The sequence below is a fragment of the Antedon bifida genome, chromosome 4 (assembly GCF_963402885.1).
Source record: "Antedon bifida chromosome 4, ecAntBifi1.1, whole genome shotgun sequence".
Classification (NCBI taxonomy): Eukaryota; Metazoa; Echinodermata; class Crinoidea; order Comatulida; family Antedonidae; genus Antedon; species Antedon bifida.
Genome location: NC_136229.1, coordinates 4,305,604 through 4,321,522, shown reverse-complemented (window position 1 = coordinate 4,321,522; position 15,919 = coordinate 4,305,604). Strand labels below are relative to the sequence as shown.

The window sequence follows — 15,919 nt, the reverse complement described above, 5'->3', positions numbered from 1 at the left end:
TAGTTACGAATATGACTGGTGATATTCGTCAACACGAATACGCTTTACGAATATGAAATGGGGATCAGCTCAAAAGTTTCACAAATGTGCGACGTATCCGTTTTCGTTATCGTTTTCGTAAGGTTGCGAAACCTCCCTATTACGCACAGGACTAAAGCTTTGAGCATGAGGTAGGTGTCACCCACTGCACCCTTAGTAATCGCTAGATAGCCAAATACTTTGATTAGAAATATTCGTAAATATGTCTATTTTTATTGTACGAACAGGTGTTTCAAAACGATTGTTATGTTCGTGCTTATCGCAGTAGCTACTGCAGAGTCGTGTTAACTATGTCCTATCTTTTGGGTTCCTTATCAAGGCAATTATTGCTACCGAATCTTTGCGGACAAATTAACTTGGTCAGAAGCCGAGAAAAAATGCAGAAGTTACAGAACTCGGTTAGTATGATAGTAGATAATGTGTATTGTTTTCTTTCGTAAAATTACTATTACTAGGCCTCGGTCACCCAATAATACTCCAGTTAAATAAATGTCTTTCAAATTAAGTTCGGAAACAAATTCAGACGATCAATTTTGGATGCCAGTTTATTGACCGACACAATTCTTTCTAAACAATCGATTAAACATAACATAACAAACTGTATTACAAAGAAAGTTTACATTGTGCTTGTTGTCTCATAAAGTTTTATATTATTTGTTATTTGCATAACCTCAATTACTGTGAACCTGCTCATTTGTGATTTGTCAGTATTAATGTTTGGTATAATTTAAAACTATGAAAATTTACTCTTTTTTCAATCAAAGGATTGCAAAGGGACACCTGGTGTCCATCCGGAGTAAGGAAGAAAACGAATTTGTTTCAAGACTTTGGAATTCAGCTACTGACGGATTGGTATCCCGTGATGATTCCGGTTCCACCTACTGGATTGGTTTGACAGATGAAAAAAAGAGGATAGATGGTTATGGAGCGACACCAATCAGAAGACAAACTATACAAACTGGGATATTTATCAACCAGACAATGAAAGAGGCAACCAAGACTGCGTTACAGTATGGAACCGAAATGGTTTACAGACGAAATGGGACGATGCACATTGCCACTTGGAACTAGGATATATGTGCAAAATTCCACAGAATAATTATTAAAATATTTGATATATAAATGAATGCAAATGAAACTTACTTTATTACTTTGTGTTTTTTCTTTTTGTGCAATACATTGCATATAAATAACATTAGAGTGCCATAACAGATTCCTCAAGGTCTATGAACCAAACGATTACGGCAACAACCAGGACTGCGTAACTGTAAGGAACTTAAACGACGATCTTCAGGGTTATATGTGTAAAGTTCCACAAACAAAGTATTAAATATAAAATAAAAGCAATTAAAATTTGTTTTTAATAGTTCATAAACAGTGATTAAAGATAATAATTTCATAATAAAATAAATCATAAAGCAATTCTAAAGATCGGAGTTGGGGTGGAAAGTGAAAAATATATTAATAATAGGATCAACAATAAAAGAAACAATAGTTAATGCATATCACAGTAGTAAACGGATACAAATCACTTTACGTTATAGTTATAAAACATGGTGTTAAAGAAAATAAATGAACCATAAAATTATATTTTATAAACCTATTATCGATTATGCCTACAATAATAATAATAATAATAATCAACATAAATTTAAGAAAAAATATTAACCATAGGTTCAAAGGTTCTTACTACTACATAAAATAAACCATTCTCTGTAAGATCCCTGCAATGTTGTATATAACAATGTATATTGCTGAAAAAATGTGAATTGTCAGTGAACAAGCTTTGCTATTGCAAAGTGTTGGTAAAAAAGAAAAACACATTGGTGCATGCATTATGTTGACTTTGTACAGTTAGTTCCATACAGTTTAATTATTGAGTGTTATCTAGTTCTAAAGGTTATGTGTGCAAAATATCATTTTCAGTAATTTAATCTTTCTCTATTTTTACTTATTAAATTTTATTATTATACTATTAATACATTTTGCATGAAGCAATAAAAAATATGATGACTTGTTCTTAATCTGATTGTGTTGATGGAGAACTAATGGGGACGGTGGAAACATCTAGGAGGTATCATTTCCTTATGAGGAATATAATATAAGGCTGTTAGTTGTAATTAATTAAATGAAAAAGTGGGTTTTTAGTCGATTGCAACGCGACTCTACAGCTCACTATGTTGGTTAGTTGGTCGGTCGGTCGGTCGATCGGTCGGTCGATTGGCCGGTCGATTGATCGGTAAATACTAACTTGAGCACGCGACTGCAACCATGTATATGGCTTTTTTTAGAGTTAGCTATGTTGCATCGTTGTAGGCCTACTCTACACTTGCACGTTAAATTGTATACGAGAAGGTGTACATAAAAAGAGAAGCACACGATAATGACAATTATTTGCTTTTATAGTGCAAATAATACAGTGGAAACCCTCTTTTTGGACCCCCTCTATTAAGGCGTCACTGTCCTGTAAAACTATTAAAGGGCAATTTATATTTTAACACCTCAGCAGGGATACATGATAATGTATTGTTCATCTTAATTCTTCAACCGATTCGTGTACGGTAATTCATTGTCTGTTCTTTACAGAAACGTTTACGTTATACTCTTTTTTTAGAACTAAATTTATTATTCCACAATACAGGAAATTGGTTGTTGTGGAATTTCCAATAATTAGTGTTATTGCAAAAATAAAACAAGGAAGTACTGTACAATATCTCCATCAGTATCATTCTTTCAATTTCAGTAAAAAAACGTTTTGGTGAAACACATGCATCAGTAAGTATTTCCAATTATATTTATATTATTGATATTCTACTTCTCCTTATGCATGCTCCTTCAACTTGTAGAATGGTTTCCTTTGTTCCAGAGTTATGTCAGCTTGGTATTCCATAGGATTCAGCAGGATCAAACCGACCAACTTTGAAACATTCAAAGGCCTACGATTTCGAGATTATTCAATTAAACTGGTTTTGTGGTACAACGCTTTACGTTCGACTACTAATAATGTAATTGTACCATACCGAAATATGAATTAATACTGTACCTCGTAGAGATGACTCAGAGCGTACATTGAAACCATTACCTTTATTTACGTAGCTATTTATTTATTTTTATTTGTAATATTTTATGACAGGCCTAATCATTTTCAATCGTACACACAGACTATTCAAAATGAAGGCCACGATTGCTGTTATGTCTGTGCTCATTACTGCAGCTACTGCAGAGTCGTGTCAAGCATGTCCTATATTTTGGGTTCCTAGCAATTGCTACCGAATCTTTGCGGAAACATTAACTTGGTCAGAGGCCGAGAACAAATGCCAAAGCTACACAACCAGGTTAGTAGGCTATGATAATACAATGCATAATTGGCACAGCAAGTCTACTATTTGATCCGGGCTGAAATCTGATCTTAAGGTATATTTTTCGTCAAGAAAGTAAAAATCATACCACCTAACCTAACCAAAACTGTTAAATACAATGTTTTTTTTTTTAAATTCACAGATTTTTCTAAGAACTCGAACTCATAATCGAATGGTTTAAATATATTTACAATAATTATTTTCCAAAAGCTGAGACTTTCCCCCAAGGTGATACGAGGCATGATATACCCTTTCATGTGCTGCATCTACATCATTTATTCCTTTTAAAGTCTCTTAAATATTTTTACCACAAAACAATTTTCTATTAATCACAGGAATGCAAATGGGCACCTTGTGTCCATTCGAAGTTGGGAAGAAAACGAGTTTGTTTCAAGACTTTGGAATTCAGCTACTGACGGATTGGTAACCATGAGAGAATACCACACCTACTGGATTGGTTTGACCGATAAAAACGAAAAGCGTAAATGGAGATGGCGCGACACCAATAAGTTGACAAACTATACAAACTGGGATTCCGATCAACCAAACAATTGGAAAGGCAACCAAACCTGCGTATCCGTTTGGAACAACCGACATGGTTTAGGCCTACAAACCAAATGGAACGATCTCAAATGTTGTAATGCATTAGGGTATGTGTGCAAACTTCTACAGAATACATATTAAAATGATTTGAATAACAGCAACTAAACTTTTAGTTGTTTCCACCAAAAAAGATTATGAAAAATCAATTCTTTTGTGCAGAAATACCACCAAATATGTTAAAGAATCCAAATAGACCTGCTGTAATAACCTCTGTTTGTATAATTATTGTTAATTGTAAACCATTTGTCTTTTTGCTAATTATGATATTAATGATTATGTGGATTTTTATTATGTTAAATATGATAAAAATGTTACAAACATTTCTAAGTACTTTCTATTAGTGATGTAGCAAAAATAGATTCCAATAAAAAAACAATTTAATGACTTACACCAATTATTTCATTTGTAATTGACATACACAATTACGTAAGTTACTTTACAATTGAATGATTCGTGTAGGCCTAACATACTCTTTAATCCGTAAAGTAAACTGTGGTTATCGCTGTAGCAAATGTGTTTGTCGTTAGATGCTCAGGTGTATTTAGACTACAGACTTACATGACAAAACTTGTGTAAATCTTTTGTGTAAAGTGGTATAATTTAAAAAAAAGGAAAGATAACAATGATAGTCGATTAATACAATTCCATTTGCATGACATACACAATCACATAAGTTACTTTACAATTTAATGATTCGTGTAGGCCTAACATACTTTTTAATCCGTAACGTAAACCTTGGTTATCGCTGTAGAAAATTTGTCTGTCGGTGTAATTAATATTGGAGCCATTTTGCTGTACTTCATGTGGAAAATAAGTGTCAACCTAAGGAAAATTAAAGTCGTTATGTACACATTACAGGAAAAAGATTATTTTAAACTAAAGAGAATGTCAATGAACGTTGTACTAAGAACAGTATAAAAGTAGGTGTAAAACAACAACATCATTCATTCATTCAATTTTATTGACAAGATTTTGCTGAAACCAACTGGTAAATTTCGTCGAAAAAACAAAGTGAGTATTTGCATTCTATACTTGTTATCATTATTGTAATAATCAGTGTATTATATCTTTATAAATCTATACATTTTTCTCTCGAAACAAATCACTGTACTACACGTTATCATGGTATCATTATTATGACTTGAAATAAGTATTATGATTGAATAAAGTTCACAAGAAGCATTAACAGAAATAGTATGCTTCGAGGTTGACTGTCTCTTTTACAAAGTTGACACTTTCTTGGTACAAGATATACCACCTGGAAACAATTTTAATTTTTTAACGGATCGTAGGTTTAGCGTACAAACTAATGTAGGCCTATAATAATTTCATAGATTTTATGCTTATTTCGAATATCTATCAAAAATTATCTGTATCCACAAAAAACACAACAAAATTGCTATTATATATATTTACTCTTTATTTTAGTAAAATGTGTACAACATTATATTATTGAATGTCTTTGTTTTTCTATATATATCTCTACAAACTCAAAATGAAAGTGATTGTTATGTTCGTGCTCATCGTTGTGTGTACAACATTATATTATCACCCGATTCTCGTACGGTTCATGTCTAACGACAAGAAACTGCTGCGCTGTTTCATGTCAAGCGACCATAACAGGCCCATCCATATCACGCATGTGTCACTGTTGCATGTCCCAGTACTGTACTACTGTAAAACTTCATTCATCTAATGTGAAATTGTCCGCCGGCAACCAGAGTCGAGTCGTAGGCCCAACCAAACAATGGAACTCGCTCGTGATTGGTGAACATTATTATAGACCTGGGTTAAACTAGGAGGCCAAGGCCCTAGATTTGTGTATGTTTCGAACAGTGTATGCAATTCTAGGATTTAGATTTCTGTTTAAGCAAACTATCAGGATATTTCAGTAAAAATGTCTGTTTTCGTTTCCCTTGCGAATGGGCTATCCTCATTTATAGAGTTTTTTTATATAGTTTATCGTAAATATTGTGAATTTTATAGGCATACATATCGACACTCATAATGAAGATGATGCTGTATATTGTGTTTATCGCAGCACTAATAGTGCCTACTATGCAGGCGACTTGTGGTTGTCCTAAATACTGGGTTCCTTACATAAACAGTTGCTACCGAATCTTTGCTGAAAAAGTAACCTGGGGTGAAGCCGAGAGAAAATGCCAAAACTGGTGGGTATTTGTTACTATTAGAATTCTATAGTAGAGTAGAGAGGCTGCACAAGTAAAACAACGGTGTTTGAAATTTGGTCGACACAATCTTTGTTAATGATATTCTGTTCCCATCATTTTTACCCACTGCAGATGCTTTAATATTTGCCGATGATGCAAGAAAGGTTAAAATGAATGTATTAAACGAATGACAATCACACTTATAGTCCGGTGGTAGGAGGGGGAGGGGAATCACCACTCAAATTTCCATCCATTATAACAATGTATTATAAATATCACCTTATAAAAAAAATCGTAGAGAAGAAAAAAGCAATGTTTTTTTCGTTGTAAAATTCTGCAAATACTATAAGTTTTGATTACCTTTCATAAGGGACCACCAGGATTGCTTTCCTTTTTGAAAATAGCTTGGTTCTCACTAGGGACGCAACGTAACGCAATCTACGCAACGTAAGAAAATGCCCTTCCAATCATTGTGTTTGCCCCTGCCTGCGTGAAATCAAAACCTGCGATGCTTGCAGCACTATTGCGTCGTCGGTTCTCACTTGTGATTACGCAATACAGAACTTTGCGTCGATACGTCGCTGCGTTCCGTTCTAGTGTGAACCATGCTTAAGAGAAAATTGCCTGTTTCCCTAGTTGACGACAAATTGACTTAGATCTATAATCTTAGTCAATAATGCTTTAGGTTTTTACATTTGGCTAATACAAACTGGAACCCAAAACTCACTACACAGACAGACCACAATTCTTTTGTAGAACTAGGCAATGACAAATATTTTCACAAAATAATGTCTGGAAGAGAAATCTCAATAATTTAGAATGTATTTAATGATAGCAATGAATGTGCCGTTTTGGTGCACATGCTAGTGTCTAGAAAATCATAGGCATGGGTTCCAGATTAATATCTCTTCACTGGGTTGGTATGTACATATTCTTGATACTAGTTGAACTACTAAGTTCTGATTGCAATGGGGATAAAAAAAAAGTGATAACATATAATAAGATTTGTTAGACGCTTATCCACCAAAGTGCTCAAGACGCCTGTGAAAACCAATTGAAACTAATCCTTTACAAAATCTGGAGTTTTTCAATAATGTTCGTACATTTTGTAACATTACTGTAGTAGAATATTTATTTGTTTTATGTAAGATTTTTGTCTATAAGTAGTGAACCTTGAGTTTACTGTTGGTTGGGAAATTAAAATAAAATAACTTTTTACGAAGAAAGGAGGTTTGGAATTGCACCGTGTCATTTCTGCACTCTCAATTTAGTATTTTTAACTTAAACAATCATTAGGTCTCAACATTAAAAATAATGGTAGGGGCATAATAGAAACCGTCTACATTTGTACTCATTTCTAGGCCTCTGGATACAAATCCCAAAACTTAAAAATATACTCTTTTTTTTATTAATCTAAGGGCTCGTAACGCACATCTCGTGTGCATCCGGAACACGGATGAAAACCATTTTGTTTCAAGACTTTGGAATACAGCAACTCATGGATTGACAACCACCGATTCAGTTACCAGCTACTGGATCGGTTTGACCGACTCAACACACGAGGGTAGATTTTTATGGAGTGACGGCAACAGGTCTCCAACTTATACAAATTGGGATAGAGGTGAACCAAACAACTACAAAGGCCAAGAAGACTGTGCATCAGTATGGGACAAAAATAATTCCCAGGAGAAGTGGAACGATATCCCATGTTCAGAACGCCATGGTTATGTTTGCAAAGTTTCACAGTAAATATAAAATAGGCTTAACATCATAGATTTTAGAACTTTTGATTTTGACAATTTATAGGTTAAAGATTGTTTTCCTTTTCATAAATTTATATCACTTTCACAATTAACGTGTGCGTGCAGATTATTCACGTAAGCCTAATTTATTTAATTTAAAATTAGGCTTAGGCCTACACCAAGGCAATCTAACATCATTGCCTTTGGCCTACTAACAAAATGGAGGTATATGAATCATAATATGGTTCAAGATTTTGTGAGTATTATTAATTGATTGATACTTTGAAAACGTGTAGACCCACAGTTACACAATTCTAACAAGACAATAGTTCATGCTATATATCACCTATTAATACATTCTCTTTGATTTACTAACGAAGTAGCCTAATAAATAAATATGCATAGCATGTGTGTGTTTTGTAGTCCTTGTCAGTAGGTTGGAACCTCGACATTTCTTGAGTCTGAAAGTTTGTTTCAGTGATGGCACTAGGATTGTCCCGATATACGCGTCAAAGAAAACTAAAGCCTAAACAAGATAGTCAACGTCATAAATTATATTCACTAGGGTGAGCTCGCTTCGCTCGCTCCCCTCTCTAGGAAGTGTAGACGATGGTTCTCGGAATGTTAAAATGACTCGGGTAAAAAGGCTTTAGAAAGCAAGACGTTCTGGCCTGGACATTTTCGGTCGGTTAACATTATTGAAATGCTTGATATTTGTAAAACTAACCCTACTCTGTTTCACAGTGTCTTAGATTATTAAAAAAGTGGTAAAGTATAGTATTTGGTAGGGCCCTTATAGGGTGGAGGTGTGGGGAGGCGGAGTTCATTTCAGGGAGGTGCTTCGAGGGTTTTATTTTTTTAGTTTTGATAATATGGTAACATTTATAATCAAATAAAATTCTCTAGTAGTATATGCAAAGTGGTAAAAAAGAATAACAAATGCTTGGTAAATTATAGATAACAGTCCGATGAATTCTACTACAAATAGTATAATTGTGTTATAAATTAATATAATACAATTGTGTGTATAATGTGGGTGGGCGTTTAATAGACTTATTCTAAGTGATGTTCTATTTAGGTGGTATTTATTCAAATAAATACCATCCTAATTGGTATAATTAATACATTATGTAGTTTAAACTTCTTTTGAAACTAACTTACGCGACACAATGGGCCGTTTCGGCCTAAGAAGGAAGACTTAGACGGCTAGGCCTACAACATTGGCAGAAGTATGCCTGGGTCCTAACGGGACATAGATAGCGCACAGTTATACAGTCCTACCAGCTTACTCAACAACAACAATGAATATTTTTATTTTGATCTTTATTAATTTGCAGCCTATAATTTTTATTTTGCTAACTACTGTACCTTCACACGCGCGGTACGAAAATAAAAAAGAGTAAATTGGCTATCGCCGCCAACGGCCAACTTAGTTGAAACCAGGAAGTTGCAAGGTGATGACTCACCGTGAACCCGGAACTAATTGAACAACTTTACCGCCGAGGCTTAAACATCTACCGATGAAACCCACCTTTTCGCTTTAAAACCCTCCATAATATCGTCCTATAGAGAAATATGGAACAATATCGTAATAGTAAGAACTAATGTTATCAAATCTACGTTTCGCAGTACATCTGAGTTAGATGAGGTAGGTATCCAAGGCGGAGATCTTTCCCGAAGTTTTTCCATTGTGCTCGCCTATGTCAGAACTACTTAGGGTTCCTAATTCAGGGGCCTAGTCGTCACATGTATTCGATAGCGACGCTTAGTTTTCAAATTCACCTTTGTGCGCGGCGTTTTTTGATCAATCATCTTTAAATTAAAGCTTGGTTCCCACTGGTCGCGTAACGCAAGAAAATGCCCTTCCAATAATTTTGTTTGCCCCCACCTGCGTGGAATCAAACCTGAGATATTTGCAGCACTGTTGCGTCGTGATAACTTTGATTACGAAATACAGCACTTTGCGTCAATACGTCATTGACGTTAGATATTCAATGATATGTTTAGCTTAATAAATACATGGCACAGTGGCTGCTTTCGAACATGTAGTAAAATGCAGTGCAAAGAAAATGCAAATAAATAAATGAAATTATCAAATAATGGTTTTTCCTTTTTCACAGCAAAGCGTTGATACGTCAATTGTTATTATGTTAAATATGATAAAAAATGTGGCAAACATTAGTACTTTCTATATTAGTGATGTAGCAAAAATAGATTTCAATAAAAAATTACTTACAACAATTATTTCATTTGTAATTGACATACACAATTACGTAAGTTACTTTACAATTGAATGATTCGTGTAGGGCTAACATAATTTTAATCCGTAAAGTAAACCGTGGTTATCGCTGTAGCAAATGTGTTTGTCATTAGGTTTAATTAGACTGCAGAATTACATGACAAAACCTGTGTAAATATTTTGTGTAAAGTGGCATAATTAATACAGAAAAAAGGAAAGATAGCAATGATAGTCGACTCATACAATTCCATTTGCATGACATACACAATCACATAAGTTACTTTACAACTGAATGATTCGTGTAGGCCTAACATACTTTTTAATCCGTAACGTAAACCGTGGTTATCGCTGTAGCAAATGTGTCTGTCGTTAGATGATCAGGTTTATATAGACTACAGACTTACATGACAGAACTTGTGTAAATATTTTGTGTAAAGTGGCATAATTTAAAAAAAGGAAAGATAACAATGATAGTCGACTCATACAATTCCATTTGCATGACATACACAATCACATAAGTTACTTTACAATTAAATGATTTGTGTAGGCCTAACATACTTTTTAATCCGTAACGTAAACCTTGGTTATCGCTGTAGCAAATGTGTCTGTCGGTGTAAATAATATTTGAGCCATTTTGCTGTACTTCGTGTGAAGATTAAGTATCAACCTAAGGAAAATGTAAGTCGTTATGTACACATTACAGGAAAAAGATTATTTTAAACTGTTTACACCTAAAGAGAATGTCAACGAACGTTGTACTAAGAACAGTATAAAAGTACGTGTAAAACAACACAATCATGAAATGTGAAGCTTACTTGAATGGTGTGCTCATTTGTAAAGTTAGTTCCATATAGTCACTCTCGTACTGTACATTTAAAAGTAACACATCCAAATGCCAACTTTAAGTCAATGGCTACCAGATGTCTCTGTGAGACGGTTATTTGAACCAGTACCAGTACCAGTTTAATATAAGTTATTGCGTGTTATCTACATGTAACGGTTTATTTAACATAGACACTACGCATTGTACAATATTATTTTCGGTCGTATGTACTTCAACATGCTCTTCTAAATGTGACTTTGGATCCAGTTTGTAAACGTTTTTCACCGCCAATTGTTCTTCTTCTTCAACAAACTCAAATAAAATAAAAGAGGCCAAATGTCTACAATAATGTTAAGAACGTATTCTTGCTTAATTCGATTTCTTGGTACCGTAAGTTATAGACCTACTTTGCCGGGGCTAAGTTATTTTATAAGTACACAACACTTGAACTACATTATTACATTATTAATTGAATGTGCACCAGGGCATGCGGCTAATACATTAATCCAAACAGGAATATTATACACACCTCACCCCTAAAGAGATTAACAATGACCTCCAATGATAAGATATATAAGTAATTCATTAATGATTAATTTCATTAGAAACAATTTTCTTAACTCATCAGCAACATTTTCTTTGAAGAAGCAGTGAGTATTCTAAAATTGCAATCATTTTTTATTGTTTTTAATTTTATAGATTATTTTAAACATTTATTTGACTTTTACCGTACTGTTTTGTCCTGACGTAACATAATCATGGACCTATACATTCGAAAGTCCATGGATCAATTCTTTTATGATTTTCTATAGTTTTACCACTATGTTTTATCATTATGTGAGTCGGTTTGTCCGTCGGTAAACACTAACTTAAATTTGAGAACGCAACTGCAGCCATATATATATATATATATATATATAAATCAATAATGTTGCGTAGCAACATCATTGATTCCGAATATGAGCACTGTTTCTATAATTTACAGTATGATTTATATATATATATATATTTGTTTATATATATATATATATATGTACCACGCCGAGAATGTTAAAGAGTTGCTATCCAATCGAGTTTGAACAATACCATGAAAGCCCCAGTGGTCTAATGGTTAGGACATCTGCATATCAAGCAGGCGGTCCGAGTTCGAGTCTCGGTTGGGGCGACTTTTTCTCATTCTCACAGATTTCCTCATCTTTATCGTTTCAAATTAATTAATTAAATTTCAGTATATCACCGGGCGGTTTAGAATTAATGTTCTTTGCCTATATATATATATATACACCTTGTAGTTCACAAGTGACCCGAACGCGATTTTTTTCGTACATAAGTTGGGGACCCCATGTGAAAGATAGCCGAACTACTTCCTAAATATAACTAAACCTAACCCTCAAAATAATCTCTCTAACTATAAAGTAAAAGAAGTAGCTCATGGGAGTCGAACCCCGTACATCGACATATAAAGGCCATAGTCTTATCGACTCGACTACACAGACGGCTCGAAAGAAATTGTTTGCATTAGCGAATTGTAGTTAGCTCAATTCTTACGTCACACCTTATGGATATGAATGTTTATTTTGTGACGTTTCATGACGGGTCCGAAAAGAAATATCGCGACCCGAACGTGCTTCATATACAGAACTTGTGAAACTAATACATTATAATTTAATCTAACATCTTCACCTTATTTTTGTAATCCATTTCTATGACATATAATCCCCATTTTTAGACTCTATAGCTTACTATGTCGGTCGGTCGGTAAACACTAAATTTCGGTAAACACTAACTTAAATTATTATTTTTTCGTCATTTTGACAATGGATATTAATACTTGGAGGCTTTTTTTATGCTTCAACATTTTTTTTTTACATTTTCGGCAATTTCGGTCGGTCGGTCAGTCGGTAAACACTCATATTCATAGTTTTTCGTTATTTTAACAGTGGCTATTAATACTTGGAGACAAATATAAATCTTTTTACAAATTTTTCAACATTTTCAGCAATTTCGGTCAGTTGGTCGGTCGGTAAACACTAACTCACATTCATATTTTTCGTTATTTTGACACTGGATATTATTACTTCTTGGAGGCAAATATAAATGTTTAAACATTTTCAGCAATTTTTAACATCTATCAATGTTTTTTATTTAAATTATTTTTCACATTTTATCACCGTTTCTCACCATTTTTAAATATTTCTCGCCGTTTTTCAACATTTTTAACCAATTTTTTTTATTTTCACCTTCTTTAATCCAACATCACTCCAATTTTATGTTTTGAGTATTGAATGCAATATTCTATTTTGCCTAAAATCTAAGAATTAGTACATGTTGCTTTAATAAAGAAGGAGTAGTATAGGCTCTATGTTTGGCGATGGCTTGCTTCTTTTATGAAATTGGCTCTTTCTTAGTGGTTGTGTGACCAATAAAACTCATCTTTTCAGCGTACACAGTAATGTAAAAATGATTTCATAGATTTTCGAATATCTAGTCATTGAGTTTTCCATCAAATAAATATTGTAATTGTTAATTGAATTTCTTCTTTTTAACGTAAAATAAGATCTATAAATCTTTATCAAATAATTATATCTGGATTTTTTTTTTTTTTTTTATGTATAGGCTTTCACACACTTAAAATGAAAGTAACGATTATTGCTATGTCTGTGCTCATCGCTGCAGCACTGCCTACTGCAGAGTCGTGTCAACCATGTCCTATTTTTTGGGTTCCTTACCAAGGCAATTGCTACCGAATCTTTGCGGAAACATTAACTTGGACAGAAGCTGAGAACAAATGCCAAAGTTTCACAACCTGGTTAGTATAACAAAATTATTTCGATAAAATCAGGCCTACAATTATGCCTCGCCCAACAAAGGCTTCTTAAATAATTATGTTTAAAATGTTAATATCTTGGACGCAACTTTAGATGGAAATACACTAATAATACATGATTTAATATTTATTTATAAATATACTTTATCAATGGACATAACTTTGCTCGTGACTGTCACAAAACACTAATATTCTCAGTTATTTTGGAGTTCTTTATTATTATACTTTACTTTTTAACAATTACATAGTTGTTCTTAAATTCAATCTTATAAATAAGGTGGATGAATACAAAGCCTCATTTTTGACTAGTGAATATTAATGTATTTATTTTACCGCCATCTTTCATTTTTACATTTTAATTAACATCGTATCTAAAGTTTCAAATGAAAACAAATATGTTTAATACTGAATTCAAGTATCTTATTATTATTATTATCATATTATTATTATTATTATACATGTATTTTAACTACTTTAAACACTTACTTTAATTGTCACAAATGTACATATATACTGTATACAATGTATTCCTAACTGAGAATTTATATAAACGTAAACTCACACAAGACAAACAAAGTGAATATTAATGTTTAATAAAATAGTATAAACATACTCTAAATACAGTAGGAACGTCCTGATTCAACGTTTCGATCTTTAATGAACCATTTTCAGGATGGTGATCGAAGTCCAAACGGAATAAGGTTTACATACAAAATGGATACATTTATTGGTTAATTTGTATTAATGTCTACAAATAAAGTAAAATTACCTTTTTAATCAAAGGATTGCAAAGGGGCATCTTGTGTCCATTCGAAGTAAGGAAGAAAACGAATTTGTTTCAAGACTTTGGAATTCAGCTACTGACGGATTGGTAACCCGTGAACCGTATGCCACCTACTGGATTGGTTTGACCGATGCAAGATACGAGGGTACATGGAGATGGAGCGACACTAATCAGTTGGCAACTTATACAAACTGGGATCGAAATCAACCTGACAATCATAGTGGTAACCAAGACTGCGTTACAGTATGGAACCGAAGTGGTTTACAGACGATATGGGATGATAAACAATGTAGCGCTGTACAAGGTTATGTTTGCAAACTTCCACAGAATAATTATTAGAACATGAATATAAAATTAGATTGTAGTTCATGATTTTTACAAATATTAAGTGAATTTCACCTGTTAAAAATAAAAAGTAATAAAAGGATACGATTGCATGATAACTGTTCTATCATACGTGTTTGTATTCTTTTCAGTGGGTTTCAGATGGAATTGTGTGAATATGAACCTAGTCATAGGTTTATAGCCCTAAAGGTCTGTTTGCACATTAAATTCATTTGAACTAAAACTCGTGTACTCGTATGGAATGCATAGACCAAAGATCTAAAACTAATGATTTATTTTGTGGTACGTTTATAAGATTCTCCAGGGTCTCGGAATTAATCCCGTGAGTCCAGGCCGCGATTTTTTTTTTTCGTACATAAGTTGGGGATCCCTTATGTAACGTCACCAAATTAACATGAATAATTCATTAGTTGTTCACAATTCACGTGATTGCCTTCGCGTATTCTTCTTCACACACCACCACCACCTGCATCTACCATGCATATACACTGTACTCCTAGGCCTTAACTAGCTCTCTCTCTCTCGCTCCCCTGCCTGTTCGTTCAAAAGAAGAACGGTTGCTGTTACACATCTGTTGCGTATATGAACACATGAGATGGAAATACTAGACCTACGAGAATAAAGAATGTATATCATTTGTGTAATGTTAATTTTTTAATTCTATTTCATTATTAAACAGTACATTGATAAATAAGTATGTATGTACTCAAAGGAAACTTTACATAAGCATGACTGTATATTACCACAAGAGATGGAAAGATTAGACCCTCGAGATTAAAAAATGTACATTTTTGTGTAATGTAATTTATTTGCCGGCTTACTCGGACCTGTGATGGCAGTCATAGTTCCCTTTATACTGATGCGTTGGGTATTTACATAACGTAGTGTTCTACAGTATAACATACTTCATGAATACTGTCTCCATCGAGTAGATATAAATAGTTTAAATAAACTAATTGAAAAATGAAACAGAGAAGTTACAGTTCA

General features: G+C 33.5%; 3 protein-coding genes and 1 long non-coding RNA gene across 6 annotated transcripts; all 4 read left to right on the top strand.

Annotated features, from left to right (window-relative positions):
• Nucleotides 1-137: 137 nt before the first annotated feature.
• Nucleotides 138-1,311, top strand: LOC144839987 (uncharacterized). Its single transcript, XR_013611820.1, has 3 exons — nucleotides 138-170; nucleotides 267-437; nucleotides 804-1,311. It is a non-coding gene; the product is annotated as an uncharacterized LOC144839987 (long non-coding RNA).
• Nucleotides 1,312-2,783: 1,472 nt separating this feature from the next.
• Nucleotides 2,784-4,119, top strand: LOC144839973 (C-type lectin lectoxin-Thr1-like). 2 transcript variants are annotated; one of them, XM_078695578.1, is made up of 3 exons: nucleotides 2,784-2,814; nucleotides 3,173-3,374; nucleotides 3,734-4,119. In XM_078695578.1, the coding sequence occupies exons 2-3, from the start codon at nucleotides 3,211-3,213 to the stop codon at nucleotides 4,080-4,082; spliced, it is 513 nt and encodes a 170-aa protein (XP_078551704.1). In that variant the 5' UTR covers nucleotides 2,784-2,814; nucleotides 3,173-3,210; the 3' UTR covers nucleotides 4,083-4,119. The 2 variants fall into 2 exon arrangements, with proteins under 2 accessions (XP_078551704.1, XP_078551703.1); XM_078695577.1 differs by having other exon boundaries at nucleotides 2,806-2,814; nucleotides 3,201-3,374.
• A 1,874-nt stretch (nucleotides 4,120-5,993) lies between these two features.
• LOC144839980 (echinoidin-like) lies at nucleotides 5,994-8,321 on the top strand. Its single transcript, XM_078695588.1, has 2 exons — nucleotides 5,994-6,172; nucleotides 7,591-8,321. The coding sequence occupies exons 1-2, from the start codon at nucleotides 6,009-6,011 to the stop codon at nucleotides 7,919-7,921; spliced, it is 495 nt and encodes a 164-aa protein (XP_078551714.1). The 5' UTR covers nucleotides 5,994-6,008; the 3' UTR covers nucleotides 7,922-8,321.
• A 1,118-nt stretch (nucleotides 8,322-9,439) lies between these two features.
• On the top strand, nucleotides 9,440-15,030 carry LOC144839975 (echinoidin-like). Of its 2 annotated transcripts, none has more exons than XM_078695582.1 (3): nucleotides 9,440-9,562; nucleotides 13,593-13,785; nucleotides 14,587-15,030. In XM_078695582.1, exons 2-3 carry the CDS (start codon nucleotides 13,610-13,612, stop codon nucleotides 14,924-14,926), a joined length of 516 nt encoding a protein of 171 aa, XP_078551708.1. In that variant the 5' UTR covers nucleotides 9,440-9,562; nucleotides 13,593-13,609; the 3' UTR covers nucleotides 14,927-15,030. The 2 variants fall into 2 exon arrangements, with proteins under 2 accessions (XP_078551708.1, XP_078551707.1); XM_078695581.1 differs by lacking the exon at nucleotides 9,440-9,562 and adding an exon at nucleotides 11,586-11,626.
• Nucleotides 15,031-15,919: the final 889 nt, after the last annotated feature.